The sequence below is a fragment of the Galeopterus variegatus genome, unplaced genomic scaffold (genome assembly GCF_000696425.1).
Source record: "Galeopterus variegatus unplaced genomic scaffold, G_variegatus-3.0.2 Scaffold395, whole genome shotgun sequence".
Lineage (NCBI taxonomy): Eukaryota > Metazoa > Chordata > Mammalia > Dermoptera > Cynocephalidae > Galeopterus > Galeopterus variegatus.
The window spans coordinates 152,209-166,618 of record NW_007726506.1 but is presented as its reverse complement, the minus strand read 5'-3'; the positions used below and the strand labels follow the sequence as shown (position 1 = coordinate 166,618).

General features: G+C 38.2%; 1 protein-coding gene across 1 annotated transcript in view; it reads left to right on the top strand.

Moving 5' to 3' along the window:
• Positions 1-14,410, top strand: part of UTP18 (UTP18 small subunit (SSU) processome component homolog (yeast)) — a 33,903-nt gene that overhangs the window by 1,426 nt on the left and 18,067 nt on the right. Inside the window, exons 2-7 of the mRNA XM_008568290.1 lie at positions 1,572-1,684; positions 3,707-3,805; positions 8,271-8,338; positions 10,990-11,078; positions 12,803-12,928; positions 13,030-13,204. Coding sequence (XP_008566512.1) covers positions 1,572-1,684; positions 3,707-3,805; positions 8,271-8,338; positions 10,990-11,078; positions 12,803-12,928; positions 13,030-13,204 — 670 coding nt within the window. The remainder of the gene's footprint in view (positions 1-1,571; positions 1,685-3,706; positions 3,806-8,270; positions 8,339-10,989; positions 11,079-12,802; positions 12,929-13,029; positions 13,205-14,410) is intronic.

Sequence of the window (14,410 nt, the reverse complement as noted above, 5' to 3'; positions counted from 1 at the left end):
TCTGCGCGACCTGCGGCTGCGGGGAGTGCTCAGGTGGGAGGGAGCCCGAGAACGCGGGCGCCGAGGGGCGCCGCGGCGCGTCCCCCCCCTACCCGCGCTAGACCGAAAATCTCCAGAGGGCGGAGACCGTGCCTTTCTCCGCCCCGGGAGGAGCCGCTGCGCCTGGAGTCCATTTCTCTTTCGAGCTGTAGTCGTGGGCATGTTTCCCGGCTCGGCTCCACTATTCTTTCTCCAAAGTCAGCGTAGTCGTTTGATCACCTGCCTGAACGCCTTGTCAGATTCCGGAATTCCGTGTTATTGATGGAATCAATTCGTGGGCACGGGCCTAGGAATCCCCGTTTTAGTAGTCTCCCCCACGTGATTATGACACACACCAACTTTTGAGAATGGTTGTGTATTCTTCTCTTTAACAAATACTGTATCTGCGAGCCTGTTGGGTGCCAGGTATTCTTCTTGGCAATAGGCAAATTGCGTAATTGTTTATAATTTTTGCAAACTTTTTATCATTCGCTTATCTATACTTTTCTTCCAAGATAGGGAATCCCAGGCATAGATCCTATAACATAGGCACCGGTAGAGACACAGTAATGGACAAAACTAACAAAAATCCCTGCCTCCATGGAGCTTGTGTGCTAGTGGCAGAGACAGAAGACAAAGGAGATAAATGAATAAAATTCAAGTATGTTAGGCACAACTGCTGAAGAGAAAAAAAAAAATCAGGAAAGGGAGAAAAGTGTGTGTAGAGGAGGCCTATGAAATTTTAGGTAGGGTGACCAAGGAACGCCTTACTGACAATTATTCAGTCGATGTTTGGTCAATGAATGCTGACCTAGCGAGCGTAACTGATTGCCAGAACCTCCCTTGGGTGTTTTTGGGGGAAGCTGCAGCAGTATAGTCGGGAGATAGAACTACTACTGGAAAAATGCTGAACGATGTGACAGTTTTGTAGCCAGGAAAAGGAATAGTCTACTGAGGTGGGATTTGCTGGGCTTTGAAGGATCTTAAGCCGGTAATGGAGCAAGTAGAAATCACTTGGACATTTCTATCATGTGGTTTTGGGAAAGCTCAAGCTCACTTCAAGAGCTCTTCTATGATTTATTTCTAGATTTGGTAATATGGTATAAAGTTTCTTAAGAACGGCTAAGAAAAAGGGAGAAGAGCTATATCGAAGAATATGAGATAGGAATTAGGATGTTTAATTACTTTGTCTTTGACTCTAGTCTGCCTCTCTTCCTGTAGTTTCTGTAGTTCTGTCATTTCTCCTGTTCCTTTCTACACCTGTCAACTTACCTTTTGTTCTTGTCTTGCTTGGTCTTTTCTTTTCAACATGTTAAATTTCTCTCCTTGACTGTTCCATCTTGCCTCACCTGTACAGCCTGCAGTGCCATTCTCTGGTCTCCTCATTTTCTGCTGCTTTCTCCAGCGTTTGCTGTGGTAGCATTCCATCCCATTGTTTTGTCAGAGAGCCGTAAAAACACAGCATTCTGTAAGTCATTTAACTACAAGATGTGTGTGTCTGCTGTGGTGGGATAGGAAAAATTCCATGCTTGAGGGTGTTTTGTCTTTTATAGGTTCAGGTAAATGAAGACTCAGATGACTCAGAAGTGGAGAAAGAAGCAAAAGATAATTTTCCACCTCAAAAGAAACCAGTTTGGGTGGATGAAGAAGATGAAGATGAGGAAATGTAAGTGCCTAACTTTTTTCACAATCCCGTAGGATACCTTATTTTTCAGGTTTTAAAATCATTCTCTTTATAAATATGTGATTATGAGAGGATTTGAAAAAATATTTCAAGGTGTAGGACAGAAAAGGTTGTTCATAATCCCACCCCTGAAGGGGACCCACTGTTAACATGGTGCTACACTTCTGTCCCTGTCCCCTCCCTTCTTAGTTGTGTGGAATAGCCCGGAGCGTGCCTCCTAATTTGGCCAGTTCCTGATGGACCATGGGCAGGTTTGGAACTTAACTTTTTTTGTTTGTAAGATGGGCATAATAATAGTCGCTATATCAAAGGCTTTTGGGATTGAATGAAATAGTGCATGTGGAAATTTTAGCACAGTGCCTGAAACTGAGTAAAGGCTAAAAAAAGCTAGTACACACAGTTTGTACTTTCACAGATGAGAACATGCTGTATACATAACATTGTTACTTTTTCTGCATAAAGTTTTATTCAATTGTTTCTCCCCACTTTAACAAAACCCTTTGTAAACATTTTAAAATGCGTTGTATCTGATTGTATGAGTTAACCATAATTTACATAGTTATTGTTGGATAGATTTTATTTTTCCCTTAAATAAATTAATGCTGAGTTAAACATTTTTATAAATAAACTTTTTTTTTTTTTTTTGCTTTTCTAATTATTTTAAGATTCTTTGAGGTAGAATTACTTGATTAAAGAATACAGATTTTTTAAGGCTCTTGGTAAATACTGCCAGGCTGTAGACCCTGAGGTTCTACCAATTTATTTTCCCATTAAAAAGTGTCCATTTCAATCCATTCTTAGAAGCAATGATTTTTTTCCCCCCAGCCTTTGTCAGTTTGATGGTGGGGATATATTTCTGCTTAATTTGTGTTGAGAAAACATTTTTGTTGTTAGTCTCTGACATTTCTTGTAAGTTTTCTCTATTATGTCTTTGCTTATTTGTCTGTTGGAGACTTTTAGTAATCTTAGTTGTATTAGTCAGGGTTTTCCAGAGAGAGAGAATCAATAGGATATGTTATAATTATATGAGAGGAATTTATTAGGGGAATTAGCTCACATGTCTATGAAGAAAAGTCCCATGATAGGCTGTCTATAAACGGGATGCCGGTAGCGTGGCTCAGTCCAAGTCCAAAGGCCTCAAAACGAGGGAAGCTGATGGTGTCCTTGGTGTAAGTCCTGGAACCCAAAAGTTGAAGAGTCTCAAGCTCAGATGTCCACGGTCAGGAGAGAAGAGTGTATCCCAGCTTCAGCGGATTGAGAGAGAGCTTCACCTCTTTCCTCTATCTTTTGTTTTCTCCAGACCCCCCCAGATTGGATGGTTCCCACCCACATTGAGGGTGGGTCTTTCCCACCCAGGCCACTCAGACTCTCATATTAATCTCTGCTGGAAAGACCCTCATGGACACACCTAAGAAGATAGCTTTACTAGATTTCTCAGCATTCCTTCGTCTAACCAAGTTGACGTCTAGAATTAACCTTCATGCTAGTTTATCAATTCCTTACATATTGAGAACTTTAAACCTTTATATGTCAGTTTTATTGCAGGTTTTCCCCCAGCTTTCTGTGCACAGAAGTTTAAAATTTTTATATAGTAAAATCTGAATTTTTTCCTTCATTATTTTTACTGTTGTTTTAAAAAAGCTTCTATATCAGAGAGAAATATTAGCCTATTTTTTCCTTCATAGTATTTTTAGGTTTGCTTTTTATATTTAATGCTTTGATTTACCTGGGATTTATTTTGGAGAGTGGCATAAGCTGTGTCTAGATATATCATGATGAATTTTCTGAAATATTAGCTCTCCAAAGGGTAAACTAGATGGTGTGAAATATCAGAGACTCCTTTTTGTTTTAGGAAGAAGAGATAATATGTGTATGAGATGTTCCACATCTTACAAATCTTCACCTACATTGTTTCATTAAATGTTTCCTTAAAATACTAAAGGAAACAGCTATTTACGTTGATTCTTAAAAGTCATTTAAAATATGCTGTTCTATTTTTTATAGGGTTGACATGATGAACAATCGGTTTCGGAAAGATATGATAAGAAATGCTGGTGAAAGTAAACTTTCAAAAGACAAGCTTCAAAAGAGGCTTAAAGAAGAGTAAGTGTCCTTTTTCATGTAATGTATTAAGAGGTATAAATAACAGTTTATTTTGGTTTTGCTCAGTTTTTAGTTGTAACAGTTTCTTAGGTAGTCACATTTCATTAATCAGTTACTCCCCATTTCCTCCTACCAAATCTGATTATTTCTTCATTTTGTTATTTGACTTGTTTTTCTGTCATCTGTATTTCCTGTAAAGATGGTGTATTAGTCCGTTTGTGTTGCTATAACAGAATTAGCTGAGACTGGGTAATTTATAAAGAATAGAGGTTTATTTGGGTCATGATTCTGAGACAACTGCAACTGGCATGGGCCTCGGGCTGCTTCTACTCATGGCAGAAAGTGGCAGGTACAAGCAGATTACATGGCGAGAGGAAGCAAGAGAGAGAGAGCGGAGGTGCCGGGGTCTTTTTAAACAACCAGCTCTCACAGGAACTAATAGAGCAAGAACTCACTCATTAATCCCCCATCCCCCAAGGAGAGCATTAATCCGTTTATGAGGGATCGGCCCCCATGACTCAATCAGTTTCCAGCACTCTCACACTGGGGATCAAATTTCCACATGAGTTTTGGAGGGGACAACACATCCAAACTCCATCAGATGGACTTAAAAGCTTGATTATAATCAGATTAAATATTTTTGTTGGGAATATGTTAAGATGACGTGTATTTATTGCATCAGATCTAGGAAGCCATAGTGTAGGATTCCCAACTATTAGTGATGTAAAGTGTGACCACTTAGGGCTGTGGACCACCAGATATCTCTGCTTTAAAGTTCTACCCTCCCCTTTGCAATAATCTATGTGTGGTACTTAGGCAGTGTTTGAATAACCTGTTCCCCCAAGCTCCCACCTAATAAGCATTCATTGATAATCATTGCCTGGACTAATCATTACATTAGAGGTTGCGAAATGGTGTTTTTTTCTGTTTCTGCCATTGTTGTTGAAATCCCCATACATAGATGATTGTGGAAGCCTGTTGATCGTAAGAAGTTGGTTTTATTAAATTCGCTGGAGAATAAATAGAAAGCATCATCATGACATCACCATTTTGACAGAATCTCAGTGTCTACAGAGGAATTAGGGAAGGATATTTATGGGTTTGGGGGCTGGGGTTAGTCATAGGGGTAAATTCAGGGTGGAAGTTCATAGTTAATGGTCTTTGGCAGGGATTGGTCAGAATTTTTAAACAAGGCAAATTGCTGGAAAAGTTGTCTTTGGAAGTCTGTGCAGAGTTACTGCTACTGTGGTCTTGGAATATATGGGTTTGCATGAGATGGTTTTACACAACTTGAGCTTAGTGTATGTTACGTTGCCCATCATGTTTTGTTCAGTTTATCTGTTTTGCAGGTCACAGTACAGTTTATTTGTACATTGTAGTTTTTATTTTATTTCTCATTCTACGTTTATTGGTGGGCTTTTTTTTTTTTTAAGGAAGTTTTCTTTTTTCCCAGGATTTAACCAAAATTCTTTTGGATTTATGGGTTTGTCACCTCTCCCAGGGTGACAGAGACGCAAAGGATTACTCAAAGCTCATTTCTCCAGAGAGTGAGAGGCCCGAAAGGGTTAATTCCAGAACCTTCAAGAGAGAGGAATTCCTAGGAAAATAACCCCAAATCAGGTTTTCTCCCAGTTTTTATTCTCCAGGCAAGAAAAGTTACAGAAAAGGAACATAAGTAGTTACAAAAAGAACAATGAGATATCATTGTACTTTCCCATCATGAGGTTTAGCTGCACTGAGGACATCTGCCCTTAGAGCCAGCATTTTTGCTGTGTTACAATTTTTTATCTACAACAGAGACTTTAGTCCTGGGAAAGTTTTCTGTCTTTCCCAAGCTTAGTTGCTTTATTATTGTTGGTATCCTCCACATGGGTTATTTTTCAGTTTGTTATAGTCAATTAATCTTAAGTCTTTACTAAAATTGTCCATATTTAGCCTGCAAAATTGTCCAACTTTGAAATTGGCTCCTGTGTTTGTTTTTTCTAGCTTTCTGGCCTCACAAAGATGTCTCAAGCTCACTTTGACCTTTTTCTGCTCTGCATCAACATATTTTCCCAGGAACCCTGGTTTGTTCTAGTGGGAAATGATATCCAAGAGCAGGACACTAGGTGTGGTTATTGTTAAGAGGATATTATTACTTTTAGGCTTTTTAAGTTGAACAGAGCTAGGAAACGTATATATTTTAAAACAATGATTTCATAGTGATACTTCCAATCTTACAGATCTTTTAAAATATTTATACTTACAGATCTTTTAAAATATTTAAAAATATTTTTGTTTTTGTTTGTACTGATAACTTTTTTTTATATTCCTAGTGGTTTGTTGCATTACCATCATATTTTTAAAGCAGGTTTATTGAGGTATAATTTACACATAGTGAAATTCACTCTTTTTATGTGTCATTCTATGACTTTTTTTAAATACAGTCATCTGTATTTAACACCACTGCAATCAAAATAGGAAATTAAGATATACAACATTGCCATTACCCTCAAAAGTAATATACCCCTTGTAATCAACGCTTTCTCCTCAACTTCTAACCCCTGTAGCCCCTGACAACCACTGATCTGTTTTCTGTCCTTTTAGATTTGCCTTTTGCAGAATGTCATATAAATGAAATAATACAATATGTAGTCTTTTGAATATGTTGCACCCGTTTCACCCATTTAGTGAATTTATTATTCAGACATTGTATTTTTTCAGCTTTAGATGATCTTTTCAGCTTGAAACCTTTTTGTTTTGTTTAGTTTCTATTTCTCTTTTTATTATGTTCATACTTCCTTTATTTTATTTATTAAAAAAATTTTTTTTGGTGGCTAGCTGGTACGGGGATATCAAACCTTGGACCTCAGTGTTTATCAGCACCACACTCTAACCAACTCAGCTAACTGGCCAGCCCCATACTTCCTTTAAATACTTGAATATATTTGTTAGCTATTTTAAAGTTTCTGTGTGCTAATTCTGTCATTTCTGTCTGTTTTTGTTGACTGATTTCTCTTCTGGTTATGGCTATGTTTTTCTGCTTCTTTGCATGCCTAGTAGTTTTGACTGGATTCTAGGCAATGTGAATGTTGTTGAGTGTCTGGATTTTGTTTTTTGCTTTTTGTCTGGGCATGCAATTAATGGGCTTGCAGATCAATTTGATCCTTTTTTTTTTTTTTTTGATGGCTAGCTGGTACAGGGATCCAAACCCTTGACCTTGGTGTTACAAGATAATTTGATCCTTTCAAGACTTGTTTTTAAGCTTTGTTAGAGCAGGTCTGGAGTAGTAGTTACTCTAGCCTGATTTGGCCCACTGCTAAGGTATGACCTTTCTGGGATTTCTACCGAATGCCCTGAGTGTTCAATAGGACCTTCCTTCTGATTAGTTGGAACTTGAAAGGCTGAGCTTTAGTATTGTGTAACTTAACAGCTCTCTGGTAGTTCTTTGCCTGACTCATGGAGTCTCATCCAGTGAGTCTGAGGTTTAGTATTCAGCAGAATTGTCATCAGAGTCCTATGCAGATTTATGCAGCTCCTTCTCTTCCTCCTCTATGGTATACTGCCCCTCAAATCCCGATTATGTCAGCCTCTTTCAAGTCTGATCATTTTCTCAGCTCTGTGCCAGGGTTTTATAAATGTCTTCAGAGGAAAATACCTGGTGGCTGTAGGGTTCACCTTGTTTATTTGCCTTCTCTGAGGGAATACAGTGCTATGCTGTCTGTTGTCCAGTTTCTAAAAATAGTTGTTTCATATACATTTTGTGTAGTTTTCTAGTTGTTTTATGACTAGTGGGCTTAGTTTGGTGGGCTGGTCTGTACTTATGCATTAAAAAATCAGAATGACTCTTTGCCCTCTTCCTGATACCAGTTCCTTGAAACAACTGTCATGTTTCTCTTAAAGCTTACTTTTTCCAGAATGAAACACTCCTATTTTACTCAAATGATATATGATGAAATTTCTTTATTCTTACCAATCTGGTCATTTCTTTCGGACATGTTCTGTTGTGTATTCTGTGTACCATAGCATTGGTTTATAGTCACAAAGAGATTTCTTTACGTAGTCCTGACATCTAGGATGTGTTGATATAAGCAAATAAGCATCCATGTAACTAGATGTAAATAATTAATGACAAATATGTATCCAGGTCTCCTGTATCCACGACTAGTTTAGGTGGGCAGAGGTTCATGAAAGTTTCCAATATAGGCAGGTTGGGACTATTCTGTGTGAGTAAAGATAATAACTTGTGTTCTTTCTTTTTGGCTGCTGGCTGGTGGGGGGATCTGAACCCTTGACCTTGGTGTTGTAACACTGCCCTCTAACCACCTGAGCTAACCAGCCAGAACAACCTCTGTTCTTAAAGAGAGTAATTTTGGAAGATTCTTTACATACTCTAAAGGGTGACCTAACCAACACTTTTTAAATGTATCAAGCTTTATGAGCATACAGTGGTTATCATAAAAATTTTAAAAATATTTTTGCTTAGATTCCAGCATGCCATGGGAGGAGTACCTGCCTGGGCAGATACAGATAAGCGGAAAACATCTTCAGATGGTGAGTGTTGATATCTTTGTTTAAATTATTAAATAAGTCCCTATTCCTGTTATGTTATTATTTGAGATTTCTTTTGAGGCTCATTAAAACCTGGTGTTTTAAATACTTCTTTTTATTTTTTTAAATGTCTGGTTTTATTATCCATTTTAGATGCTGCATTTATAAAATCACAACATTTTAGATCCGTGTAATTGTAGATAAGGTCAGGCTAGCTGTTGAAACAGAAAACTTCTCAAATGCCAGTGACTTAATCCCATAGAAGCTGTTTTTTTCATGCACATGGAATTGGGGTGGTGAGGTGATGCTCTACTTTGGAGACCCAGGTTTATAGAGGTTCTGCATCTTCAGCCTGGTCTTCCAAAGTTGCCCAAGATGTTGACCTCCAGTTGGCTTATAGAGGAGGAGACATTTACCCAAAAAGAGGTTTTTACTGTCCTCTCCTGGAAATGGTACATGATACTTTCGTCTATATTTTATTGGTGAGAACTCAATCACGATGCCACACTGATGGAGACATTTACCCAAAAAGAGGTTTTTACTGTCCTCTCCTGGAAATGGTACATGATACTTTTGTCTATATTTTATTGGTGAGAACTCAATCACGATGCCACACTGACTGCACAGTATGGTAGGAAATATAGTTTGGCTTTATGCCCAGGAGAAGGAGGAAATGGATTAAGTCAACAGTTTGCCAGTCTGCTACCCTTCTGGATGTCCTAGTCTAGTACCTTCATTTTGTAGATAATGGAGGTTCAGAGAGAGAAAATGACTTGTCACAATTCACCATTGGCAGAATGGTGACTAGAACTCAGTTTCATAGTTACCTCTAATGTGTTATTTTTTTTTTTTTTGTCTTTTTTGTCTTTTTCCGTGTCCGGCAATGGATCGCAACCCTCAGTGTTGCCCCCATACCGGACCGGGGACCGACAACGGGATTGCAACCCTCGGCGCTGCTCCCGCGCCTCGCTCAGCCAGCGAGCGGGAACCGGTCTGTATGTGGGATCCGAACCCTCGGGCGGGAGCGCCGCCGCGCCTCCCAAGCGGCGCACTATCCAGTGCGCCACCGGGCCGGCCCCTAATGTGTTATTTTTTTATCTGCAAATACTTCATTGAATTTTTTAAAAAGAAATACTCCCTTTTAAACATACCCACAATATTAACATCACGTATCTCCAAAAACCAACAATAATTTGTTAATATTATGGATTGTTTTGTTGTTACTGCTGTTTTGTTAATTTATTCTCCTCCCCCCATTAGTTTTACTTGCTTTTTATTGTGCTTCATAGTGCTTTTGAATCTGGCTTGATGTCTTTTGTAAATTTTGAAAATTCTCACCTGTTGTCTCTTTAAATACTGTTTCTGTTCCAGTCTTCCTTTCTTTCCTTCTGGATACCAATTGTATGTATGTTAAGTGTTTTTAACTTATTCTATGTTCTTGTGTTCTTTTCTGTGTTTTCTTTTTGTACTTTAGTTTGTATATTTTTTCAGATCCATTTTCCAGACCTCTAACTCTCTTTTCAGCTAGTTTTGATATACTGTTAGAAACAGCCATTGGGGGCTTAATTTTAATTACATTATGTCTTTTCAGTTCTAGAATCCACCCCCCACCCCCACCTTTATTCTTTTTAATATCCTTGATCTGGCTCAATTCTCATTGTTCTTGAACATATCACATAGTGTCAAAGTTTGTGTCTGGTATCTTCATTATCTAGATCCTTGGTGGGGATTGTCTGGTTTTTTTGGTTTGGTTTTGGTTTTTAGTCAGATTATCAAATATCTCATCAATATTGGCCTGGTTATATTTCACTGAGTGCTGGATATTACATATGAAAAATAATATGGATTAATTAGATACAGAATGATGGTTTGTGTTTGTTTCTGGGTAGGTAGCTGGGCAGGGGGCACTAGCAATCCCAGAGCATCTTATTCTAATGAGGGATTGTAAAGATTGAAAGCAGGCTTTCGGTTCTTGGAAGTTTTTTTTTTTTTTTTTTTTTTTTTTTAATAATTCTTTGACTTCACCTTTAATTTAGGTGTAGCACGGTTGGTGCCCCTCTCAAGAAGCTTAGAGGACATTTTAGTGCTGTTTTTTGCCTTCCTAGCCCCATGAGTGTTTTTTTAAAAAAATCCGATCAGCTTCTGCTTTCTCTGCTAGAATCATCAGTCATCTTGGGGGAAAAGCAGCCCTGTTAGCTCTCGTTGAAATGCTGGTGTACGGTTTGTTGACACTGATCTTTCGGTCAGCTAAAAGTTCTTTTTCATGTGAGTTGTTAAGCTAGGTTTGTTGTCCAACCTATTGCCAATTTTGCCATAATTACAAATTGCTCTTTTAAAATGAAATGCTGGCTTTATTCAAACTTTTATTTCACTTTATCTTCTTTTAGTCATCATCTGTATATGTGCTAGTCTTTCATTCCAGAGTCCAGCTTTGATTTTAGCTATATATTTTAAGCCATGTGTCATCTTTTTCCTTGCCTTTAAATGTATTTTGTTGTTTTGCTTTTACCAATTGCAACTTTAAAAAAGTGATCGAGATTGGGGGGCCAGGAGGGGAGTTGAAGTTGGAAATGTAGAAGTTTGGGGTAGGTAGAGGGCCATCTCATTGATCTCAATGATTCTAAAGATCGGCTTTGTGGGTTTGTTTGACTTAGATGAAAGTGAAGAGGATGAAGATGATTTGTTGCAACGGACTGGCAATTTCATATCCACATCAACTTCTCTTCCAAGAGGAATCTTGAAGGTGAGAGTCAGTGAAGTTGGGGGCTATCCAGCTACTTACCTCTGAAATCCAGTCTCCTCAGTTATAGACATATGGATTCCTATTATCTGTGGGATTAAATGTGTTTGCTGTCCTTCTGCCTTGGTAAATATTTATGTTAGGTGTTTTTCCTTTTGCTGAAATGTTTAAGAGATGTTAAACTATGTACCCAGTAATTCTAGGAATCCTGTTTAATTTCTCCTTTTGAATTTCTGTTCATTTCTGTTGGCACTAGCCTAGGCTACACCTACTGTCGTCTCACCTGGCATACTATACTGCAGTAGCTTCGTGACTGGTCTCTCTGCTTCCACCCTACCTCTTCCTGAACCATTCTTCATATAGTAGCCAGGGGGATCTTTTGAAAATAAAACATCAGGCTACGTCACTTTTCATTGCTTTTTGAAAACTTCTGAATACCTTATGATAGCTTATACTGCCCTTCATGATTTGGCTTCAGCCTGCATCCTCAGTCTCATCTCACATCTCTTTACCCTTATTCCCTACTTGAGCCACGCAGGTCTTTTTCTGTTTCTTGAACATGTGGGTTCTCTCTTGGAAGGTCCTCTGAGCTTTTGTGCTTGTTCTTCCTTCTGTCTGACTGCTCTTCAAGTACTGCTAATGGCTAGCTCATTCTTACCTCTCTGCTCAAATGGCAACTTAGAAAGTGGCCTACATCAGTTACCTTCTAACTAATCACATAAGGTGTAGGGTAGGCACCTTAAAGCGGCCTACATTAGTTACCTTCTAACTTATCACTGTGTCTAGCTTGTTCATTGTCATAACCAAGTTCCTACCCACCACAATGCTTTAATTAAATATTAGCCAAATTAACAGGTTTCTCTGTGACAGATATTTTTCCCTGTTATACAATGGTGTGTGTGTGTTTTGAATGGGGCAGGGGGACCTATTATGGTAAATTATGCGGGCAATTCATTTAGCTCCTCATAGGGTGAATTCACCTCTACTGAAAATGCAGTTCCCATAAAAGTTTAACTTCAGTGGTTATAAACAAAACATACATATAATATTCACTTTGTTTTTCATTGAATTTTTGTTTTTTTTGAAAAACAAAAGAAATAACCAAAAATAGTCCAAGTAATGCATGAGGTCACCATTATTTAAACTAGTACCATGTACCCTGAGGAGAAGATAAGCAGTCTGTGCCAACCATAGAACTGTGGGCACTACTACATAGTGCTTCTTGTATTTGTGCTATGAATGCAAAGATGCCAAAGTAGGCATTTTAAGTAAAATTGCTCCAGAAGTGAAACTCTCCTAACCTAAATGGATGTAGATGACTATATGTGTAGTAGTGCCCCAAGAAGGCTTAATAAATTTAGACTTCTAGATTTATTTAGGAAAGGACCTTAATGATTTAATAACCCCTTCATTTGAAAGATGGTAAAAATGATTCTTGTATAGTAAAGTGACTTGCTAGTTGGTGCCAGAGCTGTGTTCTCTAGACTTCTAGATTTATTTAGGAAAGGACCTTAATGATTTAATAACCCCTTCATTTGAAAGACGGTAAAAATGGATTCTTGTATAGTAAAGTGACTTGCTAGTTGGTGCCAGAGCTGTGTTCTTTTAGTTACTATTCCAATGCACTTTCTTCTGCATTATAAACTATAATGCTTTTTCTTCATGCTGTAAAGAAAATGATGTTAACCCATCTGAACTGATAAAATTCCAGCTTTCTTTTTTCATAGATGAAGAACTGCCAGCATGCTAATGCTGAACGTCCTACTAGCGCTCGGATCTCGTCTGTGCAGTTCCATCCTTGTGCACAGGTTGTGATGGTCGCTGGATTAGATAATGCTGTATCACTATTTCAGGTATGCATTTCTGAACGAAAACTTGTGGTGAAAGTGTTTACTTCGAGGATACAGGGCCCATGGAAAAAAAAACCAAAGAAACTTTTTGTTCTTCCTTATAGGTCGATGGAAAAACAAATCCTAAAATCCAGAGCATCTATTTGGAAAAGTTTCCAATCTTTAAAGCTTGTTTTAGTGCTAATGGAGAAGAGGTTTTAGCTACGAGTACCCACAGCAAGGTTCTTTATGTCTATGATATGCTAGCTGGAAAGTTAATTCCTGTGCATCAAGTGAGAGGTAAGGTTTCTATTGAACATGCAGCCAAATATCTCCCCCCCAACCTGAGTTCATTTAACAGTGTTTATAACCACTTTTTCACCCCATAAGATTTGTAAAATTGAGAGTTTCTTTATTTAAGGTATTTGGAAAATGTCATTTTGTTGTTGAGATAATATGTTTGAATGAAACCAGTTAACTGACTTTTTATTGAGCACTTATGGAAACATCATAATTTGGAAATATGCATACCTTAGACCGGAAAAGCAGTTGCAAATACTTGGCTGTAAAGTTAGCAATTGATACAGCAGAAAAGGCATGATCCAGGGAGTTAGAAGACCCAGTTCCACTTCGTTGGCCACATTGTTCCACCACTCTGATTGTCAGGAAATTTGGATACCCTCTAGTTCTAGTGTTGTTATAATTTGATTTATACTTAAAGGAAATAAAGCACTGCTTTTGGAGGTACTTATATATTTTAAAGGTTGAACTACTTAGAAAATAAACTTTTTTTAATCAGGTGAAAATTTACCTACCTCTACCTTACCTGTTCTTCCCCTATATTCCTCTACCTCCATTACCACAAAATACAGTTACACCTTCACAAATCCTTTGAGAAGCAAAGCCCTTGTAGTGAGGTAAGCTGGGTTAATGTGATAAATCTTGGGAGGTAGTGTTGGCATATGTCACAGCTCCCTGGCCGTCTCCTTATTAAAGCACATATGTGTGTGGTTGTAAAGGACAAGAGTAGGTCTGTACAGCCATTTTTCTACTAGTAGTTGAAAGTGAATAAGGCCAATTTTAGAAGGATTATATGATGTTTGTTTTCAGTGTTTCCAGTCTTCTCTCTTCTGTGTTCCCTGATACCTTTAATGATCCTTTCCAAGTAGGTTCTTGGTTTATCTAATCACGTGTTAAACCAGGGCTTCTCAGAAGTTAATGTGTGTATGAATCACCTAATTCTGTATGATTCTGCATTTCTAACAAACCCTCAGGTGATGCTGATGCTGCTGATCCATGGACATCACTTTGTTGAAAAGCTTTAAACAATCTCCTCATATTGAAATCGAAAACAATATGTAGTAGTTATTATTTTTGCATGTCATTTCACTAGTCAAAAGGAATGGACTTTGCTCCTTCCTTATCTTGCATCTTGGGTAAAAGTACAGTAGGGGTTGGCTAATATACCGTTAGCAGATCCAGGGTAGAGATCACTAGGTGTGCAGG